The following is a 19916-nucleotide window of genomic DNA, read 5'->3' on the forward strand; positions in this document are numbered from 1 at the left end:
GTTCCAAGGGCTTACCGAATTAACATTATCTTGGAAGTACGCTTGTTGATTTGAGCTGGCTACTTTTGAACGACGACATTTACAACGGTTAAAATAACAGCAACAATAACCTCTCATAGTGATGCCTAAGAAAATGGATCTGTGACAAAGCAGAGGAGCCAACAGAGGACAGAAACTAGGAAGAGAAAGGCATGAACACGTGAGTCAAGGGGCTGCAATCTTTAGAGGGGGAGCTTGTGGATCTTCCAGGCATTGATCAATGCGCATAATCGTCGCGTTCATGCTCTTCACAAATCGAATGACCTCGCGGAAGTATTGTACTGTAGTCGGACTGAGATAATGCATGACAGCCAGATTGCCCCCGCGTTTCACGTCTCGAATAAAGGCCTCGCGCTGCTTTTCGGGGGTTTTCGTGTCCGCCCAAAGCCAATCCTCAATATCCACACTCCAATTGATGATCTGGGGATCCTTGATATATTTTGCCAGCCGTTGACGGGTTCTCGCACCAAGTGTGCCGTAAGGAGGGCGGAAATAGCGACCTGTCAATAGTCAGCGAAGCTCTGAGATGATAACTAAGATTTGCGCACTCTCAATCCCAAGGATCTGTCGAAACGACTTGATATTATCCACAATCTCTCGATCAATAGCTTCAACAGAATCCAACCCTTCCAATCTGTAATTCTTTATCGTCAGTACTCCACTGAAGCCAGATAGTAGAGAACCACTCACTTTCGATGCGTGTCCGAGTGTAGAGCTACCTGATGTCCTCGCTTCAACATCTCTCCATAGACACTTGAGAAGTTGGTCTCCAGGTCTCTCAATCCCAATCCTACCACGAAGAACGTGACCAGAATATTCTCCTCCTCGAGTATCTTCATCACTTCCTGAGCAAACTTCGGTTGCCCATCGTCTATTCCAAACGCAAACGATCCGGGTCGGGAGCATCTCAGTAGCACACGACCATTGTCCACGCGACGTGGGATCGGAAACCCAGCGGGTACACTACCAGCATTGACAAGTTCAACTTTGTAGAGAGTAACCGCTCCAGGCGAGTAGAAGCCGTTGAAAGATACTGACACGGCTCGGGAGTGATCAATGTAGAAATGCCAGAGAGGAATGTATATGTCGTTTCCGCGTGCATATCGGGCGGCCTCGACAGAGTCCCAGGTTTCAGGAAACGGACTGCGGGTGGAGTCGCAATGGATGTTATTCTGGGTAAGGGAAACGCTGAAGTTGGTATGACCGGTGAATTGAAGATGTAAGTAGTGGGTTGTCCTGTAGGGTAGAAGGTTGAAGCATGTTGCTGGTGAGAGCTGCGTATTGTAGTTATGGTCGGGATCTGTTGGGTAGAAGCGGACGTAGTTGCGGCCATAGTCAATTTTGAGTCCTTCTAAGCCACCGTGCCAGAAGCCTAGGGTGTTGTGATGTGAGTTATTGAAGGTATCAATGATTATAGGAGCGGTGAGATTGTAGGGGGTGCCAGTGGTATTACTGCTAGTTGTGTTGCTTGGGAAGAAGACATGAGTAGCAGCTGAGGTGACGAAGGTTATAAGTATAAGGAGGATGACGGGTCGCTTGCAGGTCACCATGATTGCGTTCAATCCTGAATATGGCCCACGGCTACTAGTACCTGTAGTGTAGGTTCAGCGTTGCTGAATCTCCGAGGCATGTGTCATCTAAGTCTACGTGAGAGAGCGAAGTTATCTACCGGTTGGCTGCTGTCTACCCGAGGAAAGAGCAAGTTGGTGCATCCGAAAGGAAAGCGCATATCTAGGACCTCTAGCTCGCTGAAGCAAAGAAAGACTTTTAGTAGATCAATTACCATTATGTTATGTCTCCGTACAGCAGGGAAACGACATTGCTTGCCACGCTCCCACCCTGCCTCCCAACATGACCCGCAGTTGGTTGGATCGATCAGGTAGCCCAGATCCCTTGTATCCTTTCACAAGGACAATCGTTTCCGAGCTTCTGTGATATCCCAAGGCAAGAGGTAGGCTGCAAAGAGTCTCTGTGCCATGGAGTCAACAATTGGACACCAGATCCTGTCTGGGTGAAACATGATATGATCTCTAAAAAGAGAAGAGAAAAGAAAACAGACGCAATCATCGAACCCCCCACGAGCCTGGCCTTACACTCCCAAGTATGTGCTGTCCTTTTTTCTTTCTTTTTCTTTTTATTTTTCTTCTTGTTTCCCCCCTTTTTTTGGACTTGATCAAAGGAATAGCACTCTGGGCGAGACGCAGTGTGGAAGATGAAGCATGGCGAGGTCAGGACGAGGATTAAAACTCCCACTTTGAATTATTTTCAGCCTCTTCGGCGTCATCAGACTCCATCGGAATTCCTCCTCCTCCCCAGGCATCGGTATCGCCATTGTTGTTTTCTTCACCACTCTTTTCATCATCAGTATCGTCGTCGAACTTGACAACGTCATCCGAAGGACGATAAGATTCAAGGAAGTCAGGGACAGTTTGTTTGTTCTCGATGAGCAATTTCACCAGATCTGGGGCGAGATCCGCATCATTGTCATGGTTGTAAAACGAGGTGGCAAGGCCTTCGTTGCCAATGCGTGCAGTGCGTCCTGTAAAATCTTAGCTCATTCCATATTTTATCTTTGAATTCTGAGACGGCGACACACCAATTCTATGAACGTATTCCGTAATACCACCATGCTGAACCCGTGGAAGATCAAAGTTCACGACATGCATGACATTCTTGATATCCAAACCGCGAGCAGAAACACCGGTAGCCACAAGGATGGGGCACTTTGCAGTGCGGAATGCACGCCTTGACCGCATTAGTAAATGGACACAGGGATTGACGAATAATAACTTACAAAGCGTCTTCCCGCTCACGCTGGGTACGATCAGAGTGGATAGAGGTACTGGGAAGGCCCATGTTGTATAGGTAATCATCCAAGAAGTCTGCCTGGGTCTTGGAATTGACGAAAATCAAGGTACGCGAAGGCGGCATGGCTAGAAGCAGGTCATAGAGGCATTGCTTCTTGAGAGGAGGTTCAGCGTAGATGATCTTAATAAATGCACTGTCAGTGGATTCTTTGATACAAGTGCCACGCGTGCTTACGTTCTGGTCAACGTTGGCGTGAGTACTGCCAGGCCTTCCGATGCGCACACGGACATGGTCCTCTGCGAGGTAGTTGCGCGCCAGCTTACGGCAGTCCTTGTTGAAAGTGGCCGAAAACATCATGTAGCGGTGGTCAGCATCCTCATTAATGTCTTCAAATTGTCAGCACATGAGAGCCAATGATTCTGGCAAGCATTTACCTCCTCCAGACATGATCTTAGCAAAATCGGACTCCCAGTCTGACTGCAGGAGCTCATCTGCCTCGTCAATGATAGTGTACCTGATGCTATGTTAGTGACAGGTTATAGTAAGCTTCAGAAACCTACTTGACACGACGAAGAGAGAGAATGTGTGGCTTATCCATAAAATCCAGCAACCTGCCAGGAGTCGCAATAAGGATGTCGCAGCCACGCTGCAACTCCTCTCTTTGGTCACGAACCGGCGCACCACCGTACACAACGCAAGGACGGAGCATGGAGCGATAGCATAGGCGTCGCGCTTCATCGAAAATCTGGGTGGACAATTCACGGGTAGGGGCAACAATGAGCACCAACGGCTCAGCCCGAACAGAATCGGCGCTTGAATTGTAGCCAGCTGCAATATTGGGACGCGGAGCTGCCAGCTTCTTAGCTTTTCCCATCAGCTGAGAAAGAACCGGGATCAAAAAGGCGGCGGTTTTTCCAGACCCTTCTTCTGTTAGCATGACTCTGCTATGTAAGAGCCATCACCTACCAGTCTGAGCGATGGAGATTAGATCATGGCCAGTAAGGACCGCAGGAATTGAATATGCTTGAATTGGGGTTGGGAACTCGTATCTGCACAAGCGAATATTCTCGCGCATGATAGGATGAAGACCAGCATCATCAAACTAGACATAATCAGCCAAGGTCACTCTTGTGAGTATTTTGGCGAGACTTACATTCTTGATGGGACTTGGTCTCTCACGACTTTCCGCAATGACCTCGATGTTTTGGATGCTAGCATGATTCAGAAATGAGCCTAATAGCAAGCAGGGTATTGCCAACTTACTTTCCGATCTTCAAGCCGGTTCGGTTAGTATATTCGCTCCGGAACAGCATCTCCTCAAGCTCAGTGTTCCGTGGGCCAACGTCCCCAAATTCATCCTTCCATTCATATTTTGCAGCTTGAGCGGCCCACTCAGGGAGCTGCTCCTGGTTGTCACCCTGGGGCTGATTGAGTGGCGGAAGAGTAGAAGTATACTTTTCGTAATCGTAGCCTTTTGGGGTCGTCCAACCCTTCTCACGGGCAGCGTTGGAGGATTCGGTAGGATTGTTGGCTTGATTGCTCGTGCTTTCTTTGAGCGCGGTGCTCATATCTGAGACGTCGAAGCTGTCCATTGTTGCTCGGTAGGCACACTGGCAGGTTCAAACACGCGTAATCCGAACAAATCTGGAGTTATCTAGATAGAGATGGTTGGTAAGTGAGGCGTATTTTGGCTAGAAGGGATGTTACACTAACAGAGAACGAATATCGCCTCTAATCCTTGAAGTGTAATTGGTGCGTCTGAGATGGGGATTGAACTAGAAAGAAGAGAGTGTGGGAGTAGGCGAGAGAAAATGAAGCTTTGGGAGCGAGAAAGACTTTTTAAAGTAAAAGACGCGAGACGCGTGTGAGAGATGACAAGAGCAAAACAATGACAGATGGTGGAAGGAAATTTTATCGAGCACGGTACTGTAAATGGAAATTGGGCAGTGAATATCGCTGGTCTGCAGCGCTCCAGGTTGCTAGGGGAGAGAAGAACAGGTGAGGGGAACCAAAGGACCAGCAAAACAGTCAGCCAGGCCAACCTGGCATTCAAGCACCTTTTAGTTTAGCAGGTAGTAGTCAATTCATTGGAGGCAGAACTGGAATCCAGAAGCCAGTCAGCTTTTAATACTCACTGATGTCCTGCTTATCATCGGCATAATTCGCGGAACATACCGGCGAACAGCCATAGAAAAACTACTTTTCTGCAGTTCGTAAGGTTGAAGGCGTTTTAAGCCTTATCAAAACGTACTATGTACCTAACCAGAAAACGGCTGAGTGGCTACGGACTATGGCTCGCTCAGTTAGACTGTGCTATAAAGTAATTGTTTAGTAGTAAATACTAGTATAACTTAAGGTTGTGGCAATTGAAGGTTGAACAGCATGCAAATACCCAGCATATTTATATAAATTCATCGGTCATTGTGTGTATGGTGTGAGAGACACGGCTCCTAGATCTAACAGGCTGTCAAGAATAGCGCAACATAGCCTACAGAGTGTATCCAACCCAGGTATTATAGAAGGATTCACAGAGACGTGTCTACAAAAGCCGAATTATAATACCAAGATAGATTCTGGCCTAGCTCTAGCCTTTCCATTTGTTCTGATCCAGGTTTTTATTTTTCAATGATTTGTATACCGCAGTGCTAGTAGCAGCTTGGTGAGAGTTGGTGAATCCTTTACTTCTAAACAACTGGCCCTTGGGTCGGGGGTTAGTAGTTTGAGTGAAGCAGTAGCTCGGCTGGAGCAGGAAAAGTACTACGCAGTGACGGGAGACATACCTGGGAATGTGCAAACTAGTAACTGCTAATTGAACGTCACTCGCACACAGCAGTAACTCCTAGTACAACGTCTACTACTAGTAGTAGTCATTGGTACCTTATCAGTGCCGACAGAGGTCACCAGCACCCGAAAGTGGGATTTTTGAGTTTGGTCCCACAAGCCTGAAATGCATTGGTATGTAAATTACATCGAGATCTATTTCCAACGACCATCTGATAACCGAGTGGCCGTTTAGTATTTCTTAGTAGACCCTCCATCATGTGGGGTTTCATGCCTGAGACTCCATTCTAGTGCCTGAGGTATCAATTCGGCCAGGCAACGTCATTGGCCACCCCCTGCCATCCTCCAGGCTGGCTGGATGCAGTTGATCCCTGCAATGAACAACGAGACTAGCGATTCTGCAAGTACCAGCTCACCGGGAATCAAGAGGGTTGCTTTTGTTTGGATGCCTTCCTCCTGTTGTCTGACTGAACTTGCTCAGGAGCAGGAGTGACTAAGAATGCCCAGCCCGTCAGAACAATAATTCGGTTCCACCCGACCTCAACAAAAGCGGGCAGAAGGAGATATACGCCGTAGGGACCATCACGGGATCCCATTACTCCGAGATGGTAACTACCTCGTCCGCCGGTACGGCCATCTGCTCCTTGCTGTCCATCTAATTCCCCTGGTCCCGTCGCTCCATTCTCCTGTGTATTTTTATGCCATTGACACGACATGTCCTCTTCCACATCCAATTCCGCCGCCCGGGGTGGTCGCCTGGAGCAGGCCATCACCAATCCTGGAGCCGTCAAGATCAACGTCAAGGGCGCCTTTATCGTTGATGATGACCCGCGATCAAAAAGTCCCGTAAGGACGGACGGTGTCCATTATGAGGGCCATGATATTCGTCTTCCACATCACACGGGCCTGGTGAGCCATGTGGCTGTAGACGTGAGTGACAATTTTTTTTTCTTCTCCTTCCGCGGTTCCCCGCACAATTTGGAAGCTCCCCGCAATCGCACCCCTCGGCGCAATTCCACCACCACGGCTTGATTGACTGACTCTTGCTGCTCCGACATTTAGATTGGCGGATCACTAGCTAAACTGGTTTACTTCACACGGGAGCTGGACTCTGTCGACAATGGTGGCCGACTCAATTTTATTAATTTCGAAACATCTCGCATTGATCTGTGCATTGACTTCATCAAGCAACTGAAAGAGGAACACGAGAAGCTCGGCGGACCATCCGGAGATGCTTTATGTGTGATGGCTACGGGTGGAGGCGCTTTCAAATACTACGATAAACTCAAGGAAGCACTCAATGTGGACATTATTCGGGAGGACGAGATGGAATGCCTTATTACGGGTACGCTGTAACCGCGAGCTCACTCGCAAGAGAAACAAGCAAAGTCTGAGATCTGACCATTCTACATAGGCCTTGACTTTTTCATCACTGAGATTCCGAACGAGGTCTTTACCTACAGTGAAACCGAGCCGATGCAGTTTGCCGAGGCCCGACCGGATGTTTACCCGTATCTATTAGTCAACATTGGCTCCGGTGTATCGATGATCAAAGTATCAGGCCCCAAGCAGTTCCAACGTGTGGGTGGTACACACCTCGGTGGTGGTACGTTCTGGGGCATAATGTCATTGTTGACCGGTGCCCGCACCTTCGACGACATGCTGGCAATGGCGGACCGAGGGGACAACAGCGGGGTAGACATGTTGGTTGGTGACATTTACGGCATGGATTACAGCAAGATTGGTCTCAAAAACACTGCAATTGCTAGCACGTTTGGCAAGGTCTTCCGTATGAAGAACCAGACGGAGCCGAGTGACATGGAAGGGGAAGGCTCTTCCCATGGCGAAGCCGGCCAAACTAATGGCGAGCCGAAGTTTCACCACGAAGACATGAGTAGGAGCCTACTTTATGCCATAAGGTATGCTTTCGCATATTCAATCAGTACTGTACGGTTGGGACTAACATTTCACAGTAACAACATCGGGCAGATTGCCTATCTGCAGTCCGAAAAGCATCAAGTGAAGCATATCTATTTTGGCGGTTCGTTCATTCGAGGCCATCGGCAGACCATGAACACCTTGTCCTACGCCATCAAGTTCTGGTCAAAGGGCGAGAAACAAGCCTACTTCCTGCGCCACGAAGGCTATATCGGCGCAGTTGGCGTATTTCTCCGTAGGCAGCCAGCTAACTGGGGCCGGAGGAATAGCATCGATGAGACAACCATGCCGCAGGTGGCCAAACTGGTAGCCGAAGCGCAGCAGAATTCTGATTCTCAGAACCAATCATGATGAAGAGCCACGACTGCATGCTTCCGTCAGCACCATACTGGGCGAGTCACGTCCAGTTCCATCATTTTGAGCGTTTGATACCCGTTATTGTGTTGTTCTTGTGCTACTTAGACCCAGCGCGTTTATGCCACTCTATTTCCCGAGGCTGCTCGGTTGTTTGAAGACATCTCTTTCCATACTTCGGTGCATTGGTTCAGATGAGCAACTATAAGAGTATATCACCCAACTGTATAATGATTCGGTTTTCATTTTGTTGCACTAACTCCATCTTCCCTTTCGGGCTTTTGTTTTGAATCTGACCATCTGTCTGTGGCCCACAAAGGGCAAGGCAATCGCGCTCGGATGTTCTTGTTCGGTCCTTAAGTTGGAAGGTTCCCATTGGTATAGAAGGGCAACCATTATAATAGCATTTAGAAAGAAAGCCAAGAATAAGAAGACCAGAGATTCGATAATTCCGATATGTTGCAGTCATCATCTAATAATCCTGCCGGAGAACCTACAACGACCCTGTCGTCCATGGCGTAACATTACTACCTAATCCGAATACTTTCACCAGCTGGTTTGTCTCTCCATCATATACTCCGACGTGTGTCTCAGCGTATGTCCATTTATCCAATCGAACCTCCGTCACACCTATAACAACCAAGCCCGTACGCAGACAGTATTCAAGAAAGTTCATACTAACCAGAAGGTGGCGGTAGTCAGACTCAATCTCTGCTCTGCTCCAAATGCCAGCCATTTTCGTACGCGTAACACGCCCAGTACCCTTCACCGAGGACGCTCTTTGGCCATGTTTCAGAAACCCCCCTAGACATGACACCAGACTATATATCCAGGTGAAACCATGACCTCGTACTTTCAGTCATTCTCGGCTTGAGATAGCTGCCTGATCTGTCCACCGCTTCTACTGCGGTTACTCACCGATAGGTTGTTGACTGCTTCTTGTGGCGCAAGGGCCCAGTCTGATCATGCTATCGTCGGGCTTGTTGCCAGCGATGCGCTTTTGTTGTTTGTGTATATGAGTGTGGTGAGTCACATAGTCCTTGACTGGTGATTAAGCCATCCCAATCATCTATAGATGAAGCATGCCCAGGTTGTTTAACTGGATCTCTTAGTAGTAAGTAGGCTTCAGTTTCGACTGATATATATTTGGTGGTTAGTGTGCTCTGGTTGAGTGATTGCACGTTTAGCCTGCCGCTCCGTCGGGCAGGAAAACTGGAAGTAAAGTTCAAGCCAAACGGAGATAGCCAATATTGGCCCGGAAGGAAACAGGTTCGGACATTAGCTGGTGGGCTTGACTCCCCAACGCCGTGTTAAAGGAGAAGAGCAAACAAAGATCCGTTCGTATTTTGCTCCGGGTAGATGCAGCTGGCCGCTGGATCTGCGTTTGAAAGGATAAAACAGAGTAGTCTAGAGTGCCTTGGCTTGCATTTGTCTTCAATCGCACAGAAAGGGTTGTTGCCTCTGCTGGTGGACTTTGTGGGCGTGAGCGAAGAAGCGCTATATGAATGTTTGAGTTTGATGGGGATGCATGCATACTTTCCCCGGACTACCCATCCCGGGATTATGGGTAGATGAAGGCCCGCAATATGGTAGGAACATGCATTACTACTAGTTTGCCAATTACTGAGGTGAAGAAAACTATTGGTGGTTTCCGGAACGCGTCAAGCAATACGGTCCCATACCTGGGGGGTAATGTATGATAGAGCCTGCGGAGCAGTCCATCTTCTTCACTCTTGACGCATCGAGCTGTCAGAATCTTCTTGGTGATCCACTCTATTGCGTTTCACGGGTCTTTGATTTCACGTTGAACCTGTGCATGTGCATTGATTCCAGGGCTTAGGCTTTGACTCTGCTCTGCTGCATCCATACCCTCCAGAATCCGAGACATTGGCTGCAAGCTGCCTCACCTTTCCACTAAGTTGGTGGTTTCAATTGAATTGATTTTACACACTTGTACGGGACACACCGAGCCTATCGACTTGAAGTTAGAGATGCTAAACTGGAACATGCTTCACTAGTCATAATCGGGCTTCATACTATTCATTTGTGAGATACCAACAACGGTGACTTGCGCGTGTGGCAGGGCAACTCCATTGCTTGAAAGTTTTGACAGACAAGCCACATTATGCTTAAGCTCCTTCTGTATGAAAACCAGCCTAACGAGAATAAGGCCAACTGTCCAGACGTCTTTAGAATTCTTTGAGCTAGGTATCTATCATCAGCAGGCGTGTCATTGTCTAGCAAACGCGTCAATTTCTTTTCTCAAGGAGTAAGTCATACGCGAAATGTCGGCAGGCACTCTTGACTTGCGCTAACCCTTGCTAACTCTCGCGTCCAGACTGAAAAATGGACCCTGCGCATTCAGACGGTGTCATCTTCTGGAAGGAAAGGTAAAATCAATTGTTGCTTTCAGATACATGTTAGCTGACAGCTCTCCTGCGCCATCACTAGGGTGAGACGCATCTCTCGCCACATCGTCCACACGGAATCTGACGACGAAGAATAGAAGCCAACAATCTCTGCCGATGGTTCTCACCCAGACGATAACGAAGATCAGGCGGTGCAGGTCAACCCGAAGCCAGAACTTGGACCCGACATCCCGTTTCCCAGTTATCTCATGACAATTTTGAAACAATGGCACCAAGAGAAGGGGAACGAATATCCGAGGTGCAAATTCAGTAAAATTCTGGGGTCAATGGTCTGGAAAGTGTTTGATCGGCAGGGCAATGAGGTCGAGCTGGCATGGTACCTCGTCACCAAACCGCGCAAGTACTATGCGCTCGTGTTACATGAGGCGGATGGCACGGCGAGATTCGTGTACTGCGATCCGCCTCATCGCACTGTCCATGGCACGTACCTTAGGCCATGGTCAGGCGTCAATGAGAAAGAGGAACTAGAGCACTGCGCAGTTCGAGTGTTTAGCAACGACTTGAAAGAAATTGAATACTCTGCGGAAGCCTGGGACCACCTAAAGGAGCTCCAGGATTTCTCAGGCGAGGATGCCACAAGACCTCCTTCGATCACCCGTCCCAAAACTCCGAAAGATAAAACAGACACAAGGAAGTCAGTTAAAGCAGGTTCCTCGACAAGATACTCGATGAGAGGTCGCACAATTGCGAGCGCAGAAAGTTCAGTCGGGGCATCGTCATCTTCATCGGAAGAAGGTTCATCTTCGGAAGAAGAGAAATATGTGCCCTCACCACCACATAAACGACATAAAACTACCGACACCAGCAATACGAGCAACACCACTGAGCCTATGAAGCCTAGCAAGGTTGTATTTAGGCTTGGGTCTCAGAGAGTCATCGGAGCGATACGTTATATCCCACTGGACGAGTGTAGATCGAGGAAGGAGCTATTTGATAAAGCCACGGCATTCTATCAGGCTTGCGACAGAGACGCCCAGGTCAAGATACTGGTATGCCAGATCTCGTCACAGCGTGAACAACACTATCTGTTCGAAGACAGTGACGGAGAGTTTCGACTCTTAGTTGAGCAGGCACAGAGTCTGGAGGATAGCTTGGACCGGATTGTGATTGACGTTCTGCACGTATTACAGACATGAGTGAAAGTGTTGTCGGGAGCTATGCGCTGTATGCTGTCATTCAGGCAAATTGTGAAATATTTTCTATCAAAATACATAATATAGTTGGCAATGTCTTTTTCCGGCGCGTAATTCCACCCCCGAGAGATGCATTCGTCCAGAGCAGTATAGCTGACTAATCACCACGTGGCTGCAGGTCTGAATTGGAGAGTGATTCGCGTCACCGACCAGCGCAATTGTGTCTTCAGCGACAACTATAGATCCATCACATCATGCTACAAGCATGAATCCCGCTGCTCCTCCATGCCTTCCCTGCCCGACTCGCCTCCTCCGGTTCCTCCCCCCGTCCCCGTCGAGACCCATCCGAACCGCACGGTTGGCGTAAAGCCTACCGCCGCGCAACGAGCTCTCCCGGATCCCAACCGGCTGGCCCCTGAAGATGCATATTACACCTCGTCCCTGCCTCGGGCCCGGCCGACCCAGACGGGGTACGATGAATCTCTCCGAGCGCTCAATGGCAATTCGGGCACTGCCGCCTCCGTGGCGGCCCTGCGACCGCCGCCGGCGGTCCCAGGAGTAGGGAGTCGCAAGGTGCGCGGGACCAGCAGACGGAGACGACGAAAGGGCGCATGGAAGAAGCTGCTGTGGGTGAAACAATCATGTGCGCTTATACCCACTGTAAAACATATATGGCAGGAAATACTGATGATCCTAGACCCGGATAATTACACCGACACGGAGACGTTTCTTGACCACCTCCAGCGGAACCCCCGAGTGCGGCCCTACGATTTCTGGCCGCTAGTGGCCGACTCCACGGTCATTGTACAACATGTTAGCTCCGTGGCTATATTTGTGTGTTGCTTTGTCGGCATTGTACAGGGCCGCGTGAGCCCGGTCTCGGTGGTCTGCTGGGGCAGTGTCGGGACAGCGTTGGGATGGATCTTTTGGGACTCGTGGATACTGAGGGAGCATGTGGAAAATGCGCATGTTGCGGAGCGGTCACTGGAGGGTGACGATGGCTCCAGTTCTAGTTCCATGACCAGCTCTGTCAATCCGTCTGGCACTAGCTCGCGAGCCAATGGCCAAAAGGAGAACCAGGTGCATGGGCTGGGGTTGAACATGTCGCAGGGCGAGTCAAGTGAACTGCTCCGGCGACACAGCACGGGGTATGTGAGTGATGCCTACGGGGCTCAGGAACCCGCTTCACCTACGCCTGGGCCTGCGAACGGGACCTTGGGTGGCGGTTCTCAGGAGCCAGACTACCTGTCGATGTTTTCTTCGCGGAATCGGCAGCGGCTGTCCACTGTGAAATCGGCGTTCTTGATCTACTTCGCGCTGCTCGGGCTCAGTCCGATCCTCAAGTCACTTACCAAGTCTACGGCGAGTGATTCGATCTGGGCCATGAGTTGCTGGCTATTGATCATGAACATCTTCTCCTTTGACTATGGGAGTGGGGAGGGCGCAGGCGCCACCAAGTTCCCGGCTTCTCTGTCCACTAATGCAGCGGTGATGGCCTCGACGGTGCTGGCGTCGCGCCTACCTTCTACCACACATGTGTTCAGCTTGATGCTATTCTCGATTGAGGTGTTCGGGCTCTTTCCCATTTTTCGCCGGCAGCTGCGTCATGTGTCCTGGACTGGGCATGTGCTGCTGACCTTGGCTCTGGTCGGGGTTGCTGGCGGCGCGGTGGGGATCACCCTGCGGGGAGGATGGATGGCGGCGGTGGTTGGCTCGATCCTGGGGAGCATCCTGACGGCGCTGGCCATGGGGGGATGCAGCTGGTGGCTCATCAGCTTACAAAAGTATAAGAATGTGGTGACAGGACCATGGGACCCTGCGCGGCCGATCATCCGCCGGCATTGGGATTAGCTGTACGCTTTCTCAGCTTGATATTTCCTTTAGAAGATACCCTACAGTTTATATTCAGACTTGTCTAGCGCTAATAATGAAGTTTGACATTGAGACTCTGTTTTGTACGAGTCAGCTCAGACTAGAAATAAGACACAACAATCTGATTGACAAATACCAATAGATGTAGCTTTTGATGTCTCATCCAGCAATGCAGTCCAGTCACAATCCTACCAAGGCCGCAACATGCCGGAATGCCGTTTGGTATGTTTGTTGCCTTTTGTGGCGACTCTCCATCGCAGCTTCCCCAAACGCCCCCCATTTGATGTCTCAGCAAGTCACACTCCCCCCATTCAAGCTATGCTATAACTGGAAACTAGTGCTTCCGCAGCCACGGACATGCCTGGCCTCCATCTCCGCGATCGAGCATCCACCCGGCATCTTCTCCAGAATGTTACGGCGATGACCCCAGACTGATCGGAATGGTAGGAGTTGCTATCTGTCCCTCATACCGGTAGGCCCCGTTCGATAGGCAGCAAATGGTGCCACAAGAGTTACATATTTAGCACCACAGCCTCGGAGTGACCCAGAAAGAAGCGCGCAACACTGCCATTTATACCTCTGTTTTCTGTCCTCAGGTGGGACAACACAGATCCAAGGTCTTAATCAACAAGTATTAGCAAAATGAAATTAATCGCTCTCAGCCTAATGAGCCTGCAGTGCGTGGCGAGCATGCGGTTCGCCATGTACGTTGATGAGTGAGTACTAACAACATCCTCATATTATCTCCAATCATACGCATCTAACAACAACGGGGAATCAGGTACCACACAAGTGGCCTCCCCGGCGCCAACCAAACCCAAGGCATCACGCATGCTATCATGGCTTTCGCCCAGTCTACGCTCTTCAATTCTGACTCTCCCCCACAATTTACTCCCTTCGAGTCTGTCTCCACCATGCGCAGTCGCTTCAGCCCGGGGACTAAGCTCATGATCGCCATCGGCGGATGGGGTGATACCTCAGGGTTCTCGACGGCCGCGAAAGATGAGACTTCTCGCAACCAGTATGCGAAGAATGTAGCGGCTATGGTGAATCAGGTTGGTTTCGATGGTGTTGGTATGTCTCTATACACGTCCTCACCATCCCTCCCGTAACTGGTATTGACCAAAAATGTATAGACATAGATTGGGAATACCCCGGCGGTAATGGCCAAGACTACAAGACAACACCGAACAGTGCCAAAGTGTCTGAAATAACCACCTACCCTTTATTCCTGCAAGCGCTGCGGAGCGCCCTCGGCCCCAACAAACTCCTCTCTATTGCGGTCCCTGGCAAGAAAGAAGACATGATCGCCTTCACCAACACCACAGGCCCGCAGATCTGGCCCTCAGTCGATATGGTGAACATCATGTCGTACGATCTCATGAACCGCCGGAATAATGTCACTATGCACCATACATCTGTCGTGGATTCATTTAATACAGTGCAGGCGTATCGGGATATTGGCCTCCCTGGTAATAAGACAAACTTGGGAATGGCGTATTATGCCAAGTGGTTTGAGACAGATCCCAGCGATGAGCAGGAGTGTGAGGACCAGCCGATTGGGTGCAAGGTTGTCGTAATGGAGAACGCGGATGGAAGCGATAACGGGAAAAGTGGGAGTTTGACTTTTGAAAAGAGTGTTATGAGTGCGCCTCCAGCTAATCTGAAGACGAGTACGGATGGCACGTGTGGATTTGACAAGGGGATGAAGTGTCCCGCTGGAAGTTGCTGCAGTCAGTACGGAAACTGGTATGTCGACTACTCCTACTCTCCTTGCGAACGGTGTATGCTAATATGTGGCGATGTAGCGGTACAACCGACGACTTCTGCCAAGCAGGTTGTCTATCTGATTACGGAACATGCAAAGGCATCTCGATTACGGATTCATGGCGGCGCGCGCAAGAAAACGCTAAATTGGATGATGTCATGGGTGGAGAGTACTACTTCGATGACCAGGTCAATGTGTTCTGGACGTGGGATACCGCAGACATGATTGCACGCAAGTTCACCGATATCGTCGATAAGCTGGGACTAGGAGGTGTTATGGCGTGGAGTTTGGGAGAGGATACGCTGGCATGGGAGCATTTGGGAGCCATGCAGGAGGGTGTTGCTGCCAGGTAGAAGTCTTTCCTTATTAAAGAGTTTGGACATGGAAGGAGAGTTCGGTAGCTTGGGGTTAAGAGGGAGTGGTTCATTTGATAGTAGTTTGATTGGACCGCATATGCATATGTCCTTCTAAAACAAGTCACTCGCTGTAGTAGCAGTAGTATGTGTATCAATGTAGAATGCGCATCACATATCACACCCCAAAGAACCATGCATGTATGATGCCAATGAACATAAGAACACCCGAAACGCCAAGAACAACCAGGGTATCACTCATGCCTCATGCCCCGTATACGGAGTAATCCCAAATAAACAACTCTAAAAGCAAATGGGAAATAACAGCAATCAAAGAAAAGAGAAAACACCACACCGCACCACAGTAACATCAACTAGACGCCAACCCCTGCTGTCCCTGTCCCTGTCCCGACATAGATATCCGATCATCCAATCCCTTCTCCTCCCACTCCGTTAACAACCGCGACACCTCCTTAAACGACACTGGCTTTGTGAGGAACAGATTAACGCCCGAGGTTAGAGCCTCTGATTCATCGCGCGAGCTGCTCAGTCCTGTTAATGCGATGATGACGGCTGGCTTGTACGTTGCGCCGCGCTCTTTTTCGAGGGCGCGGATGGCGCGCGTGGCTTCGAAGCCGTTCATTACGGGCATGGACATATCTGTATTCATTTTTTTGTTAGTATGGATGAAGTGTATCTGTAAAGTTGGGGACGAGAGGGGGACTAACCCATGAAGATAATGTCGTAGCCCTGTTGGGCGCGTTCGACTGCGTCGACGGCTAATTTGCCGTTCTCGGCGGAGTCGAGAGCAGCGAGGTGCCTCTTTTTCATGAATGTAAGCATCAGGTTCAGGTTGATGCTGTTGTCATCGACCACCAGGACGCGGGCGCGTCGCTCGGTTTCGGTTTGTGTTAAAATAGGTTGTTTGAAGGGAGATGGAGCACGGATCGGGAGAGGTGAGTTGATGGTGTATAGGGGGGCATCCATGCCGTCGGAGTCTTGGGAGCGAGGATACTCGGCTGATGAGGTCGAGCCGGAGCTGATGGTCATCTCTGGGGCAAGCTCGGAGGTGTCGGTTGAGATTTCGAATAGCCTCTCTCCGGGTGAAAGGTCGCTTCCGGAGGATATGGTAGTTTGGCGTGGCCGTTCGGGGAGCTCGATGGTGTGTGGCACTGTGTTTCCACTCTGCGTATCGAGACATCTGCGGATGCTGCGAGCGAGCTTGTGTGGTCCACATGGGCGGCAAACAATGTTTACCACGTTCGCCAAGGATGCCCATTGCGAACGCGCGGTCGTGTAATCGACGGATTTGTTGCAGAGGATCAAGAGCGAAGGGAGAGTCGCGTCGCCACTTGGCCTCATGCCCTCCAATAGGCTCTGCTCTTCCGCCAGGATGATATCAACGGGCGTGCCCGACGGCCACGAAACAAGCTCGAGGCCGTACCAGTCGATCAGGTAACGCGAGTAGATGGACCATAGCGGATGAGAGGAAGCGTCGGCAGGATCCACGCCAAGAATGGCGGCGCGTCGGCCGACATGATTCTCGCGCAGCAGACGGCACTCGGTTAACAATCCCTGCTCTCTCGTAGATGGCGACACGGGACGGACAGGTTCTTCCAGCTCCAGTTCCGGACCAGGTCGCACAAGAGGCAACGAGACCTTGACAATGGTTCCCTCGCCCGGCCGGCTATGGATGTTGATGCTACCCTTTAGGGCCTTGACAAGACTCCTCACGATCGAGAGACCCAGGCCCGTGCCGACTGCAAGCGTGTCCTCCTGGGCGAAAGGCGTGTACAGGCGGCCACGCAGGAACTCCTCCGAAATACCCTTGCCGGTGTCCGACACCGTCAAAGTCACTAGCTCTTCGACACCATTCCGACGCACGCGGCCCTCAGATGCCTCCGTAACTTCCAAGTGTAGCGACACGCGGCCACTTTGCGTGTATTTCATGGCGTTGCCAAAGATGTTCATGACAATACGTCGCAGAGCTCCGGGCTGCGTCTGATAGACCCAGTCGTTGTGAGCAATGTCCACGACCACCTCAACTTCAGAACGGGGTTTCGGTTTCGTTTCTTTGTCGGGCTGGATCTGGCCCTGTTGAGCAAGAGGCAAGACAACCGGTTGGTCGTAAGGAGCAGCAGATCTTTGACCATATGCATGACCCAGGCACACGCCTTCTACCACTTCCTCGGCCAGAAGGGCCAAGTCGGTCGCCACGTAAGTGTCCAAGTGGGAAGAAAACCGGTCCATGCTCTTGACGTCTGTGGACGATGTCTTGTTCCGCTTCAGACTGCGATATGTTCGTTCCAACGATACGATCTTGCTAAAATCGAGTACCTGGTTCATTGTATCCAGCAAGGTGCGTCCACATGCGTTGATGGTCTCCAGCAGAGAACCCTGAAATTCATCCAGGTTCGTCCCATTCAAGAACTCGGCGGCTGCCAAGATACCGTGCAGCGGACTGCGCAACTCATGTCTGAACAAGGTTAGTATTTAATAAAACACGCAAGAGGACCCAACTTACGAGATGCTGCCAATGAAGTCGCCCTTTTGCCGGTCGGAAATGAGCGACTCAACCCGGTTACACTCGGCCATGATGGAGGAACCAAACCCTAAAATTGAGCTGAGCTCCACGGACGAGCTGAAGACGCGCGTCTCTTCCGTGTTCCAGCAGAAGCACCCGGAGAACCATTGTGAGTTGGCGGAATTCCATAGCGGCACGAAGAGAACCTGAGTCGCATTGGGAAAATAAAGATTCAGCATGGAGTTCTCCATGGATTTCCACTTTTTCGGCCCGCCTTTGCCGATCTCGGGACCCTTAGACGCACGCGATCGGCTCTGTCGAGGGGTCTCGTCATCGGAGCTGGAGATCATACCGTCCCGATGGAACGACCACAACTTCCCCTTACTGTAGCGTCGCAAGAGCTGGTGTAGAAACGCGCTGTCGAGATTCGCGGCAGGATAGAGCATCTTGGAGCCTGGCCCCGGCGCAAACGGCTCATCGTTGGTGGAAATTGCCAGCACTGGTGCAGGAGTGTTACCTTCCACAGAGCCATCGCTGCCAGTGTCCGTGTCCAGCATCGGACTGTTGCTGTTCTCCACGAAGATCACGCCGCCATCGGAACCCAGTTCCAAACTCTCCCGAATCAAGTTCGCGGCTCGTCGGAACGCCCAAGTGTGTCCCTGCGACTCGTCCACTCCCTTCAGTTCCTTCTGGCGGCTACCGGACCACCAGTCTGGTAGCGGCGTGTCAGGGCCCGACGACACTGCTTGGTCGGCTTTATAGTCCGATACAGAGCTAAAGGATCGGGCGTCGGTGCTGTGTGAGCGTCTCGACGGCATATCGAAACTGTTGAAGGAGCCCACGGACAAGTGGTTGGCTCTTTGGCTCGACGATGGCGGGGTGCTGGGTGCAGCGGCAGAGCTGCCGGCTAGCGACGGATGAGAGGCATCGACGAAGCTGGAGCTGCCCTCGACAAAGCAGCTAAGACCGCGCGATAGTCGAGCGGCACGACGACCTTCTGATGCCTGGCGGCTGACTTTCAAGTAATCCATAATCAAATCCGCCAACGACCCCAGGGCCTCTTTCTCCACATCGTCGAATCCATTGTGTGGTTTCGTATCCAGAACGAAAAAGCAACCGATGTTGATGTTGGTTTCGGTGGTCAAGGGCGTACCGGCATAGAAACGGAAACCTGGCTCACCCTGCACGAACTGAAGGCGCTTGTAGCGATCATCCTCGCGCAGGTCATTGATCACCAGGAAGCTGTGTTGACCCTTTTCTCGGTTGTTGGGCGGGAGCGCAACCGTAGCCTGCAACGAAGGACGCAATACTTTGTTGAGTAACCGATCTACGAACTTCTCTGACGAGTAGGTACCTACCTTACACATGCTCCAGGCGTTGCTAGACATGGAAGCACAGCCGTTCCAGATGCCATCGCCGGCAGACTCGTAATCACTGACCTTGCCAGTGCGAGTGCTTTGAGCTAGAATGAATTGTGACTGACGATCTGACACGCTAACATACCGATTGAGTCAGCACGGCAAGGGCGAGAAATATCGAGATGCGCTGGTATCGTACCTGATCAACACGCGCTCAACATTGAGACGCAAAGCTGCCAGCTGCGCGAAAGACGTTAGAGTCGCATTAGGGTCACCCAAGACCAGGGCCTCGGGCACTAGCCCCGCCGAGGTTGGACCGATGGCGGGCGCGAACTGCGACTGCGAGCATAGCGATGGTGATGGCGGCGGAAAAGAGGGATCTAGAATGGTGGGTGGTAGTGCGTCGTCGGACGAGACACTCTGATAGCGCTCCTGATAACTGGCTGTCCGTTCGGGCCGGAAATAGCGATAGAGCTCACGCACCCTCCGACCCGTGCTATGATCATCGTCCCTCGGAGGAGGAGAAGTGAGCTCCATGGTGGGGGAGATGGGGAAGGAG

At 50.9% G+C, this 19916-nt stretch overlaps 7 protein-coding genes across 7 annotated transcripts; 4 read left to right on the top strand and 3 right to left on the bottom strand.

Moving 5' to 3' along the window:
- Positions 1 to 204: 204 nt before the first annotated feature.
- On the bottom strand, positions 205 to 1589 carry An02g13530 (uncharacterized protein; the record flags this gene model as incomplete). The annotated part of the gene is made up of 3 exons (XM_059746751.1): positions 205 to 539; positions 588 to 673; positions 730 to 1589. 3 exons carry the CDS (start codon positions 1587 to 1589, stop codon positions 205 to 207), a joined length of 1281 nt encoding a protein of 426 aa, XP_059605181.1.
- Positions 1590 to 2279: 690 nt separating this feature from the next.
- An02g13540 (uncharacterized protein) lies at positions 2280 to 4439 on the bottom strand (the record flags this gene model as incomplete). Its single annotated transcript, XM_059746752.1, has 9 exons — positions 2280 to 2578; positions 2636 to 2784; positions 2834 to 3027; positions 3082 to 3233; positions 3282 to 3361; positions 3408 to 3774; positions 3814 to 3949; positions 4001 to 4058; positions 4111 to 4439. 9 exons carry the CDS (start codon positions 4437 to 4439, stop codon positions 2280 to 2282), a joined length of 1764 nt encoding a protein of 587 aa, XP_059605182.1.
- Positions 4440 to 6342: 1903 nt separating this feature from the next.
- On the top strand, positions 6343 to 7917 carry An02g13550 (uncharacterized protein; the record flags this gene model as incomplete). Its single annotated transcript, XM_059746754.1, has 4 exons — positions 6343 to 6558; positions 6691 to 6973; positions 7043 to 7547; positions 7602 to 7917. 4 exons carry the CDS (start codon positions 6343 to 6345, stop codon positions 7915 to 7917), a joined length of 1320 nt encoding a protein of 439 aa, XP_059605183.1.
- Positions 7918 to 10266: 2349 nt separating this feature from the next.
- An02g13560 (uncharacterized protein) lies at positions 10267 to 11485 on the top strand (the record flags this gene model as incomplete). The annotated part of the gene is made up of 2 exons (XM_001400450.3): positions 10267 to 10310; positions 10531 to 11485. 2 exons carry the CDS (start codon positions 10267 to 10269, stop codon positions 11483 to 11485), a joined length of 999 nt encoding a protein of 332 aa, XP_001400487.3.
- Positions 11486 to 11767: 282 nt separating this feature from the next.
- An02g13570 (uncharacterized protein) lies at positions 11768 to 13333 on the top strand (the record flags this gene model as incomplete). The annotated part of the gene is made up of 3 exons (XM_059746755.1): positions 11768 to 12125; positions 12180 to 12451; positions 12758 to 13333. 3 exons carry the CDS (start codon positions 11768 to 11770, stop codon positions 13331 to 13333), a joined length of 1206 nt encoding a protein of 401 aa, XP_059605184.1.
- Positions 13334 to 14020: 687 nt separating this feature from the next.
- An02g13580 (uncharacterized protein) lies at positions 14021 to 15347 on the top strand (the record flags this gene model as incomplete). The annotated part of the gene is made up of 3 exons (XM_059746756.1): positions 14021 to 14058; positions 14136 to 14428; positions 14491 to 15347. 3 exons carry the CDS (start codon positions 14021 to 14023, stop codon positions 15345 to 15347), a joined length of 1188 nt encoding a protein of 395 aa, XP_059605185.1.
- A 498-nt stretch (positions 15348 to 15845) lies between these two features.
- On the bottom strand, positions 15846 to 19894 carry An02g13590 (uncharacterized protein; the record flags this gene model as incomplete). The annotated part of the gene is made up of 5 exons (XM_059746757.1): positions 15846 to 16135; positions 16204 to 17618; positions 17787 to 17951; positions 18000 to 19493; positions 19557 to 19894. Coding segments are annotated over 5 exons (3702 nt in total), but the record flags the coding sequence as incomplete, so codon positions are not given.
- Positions 19895 to 19916: the final 22 nt, after the last annotated feature.

Source organism: Aspergillus niger, assembly GCF_000002855.4.
Source record: "Aspergillus niger supercontig An02".
Lineage (NCBI taxonomy): Eukaryota > Fungi > Ascomycota > Eurotiomycetes > Eurotiales > Aspergillaceae > Aspergillus > Aspergillus niger.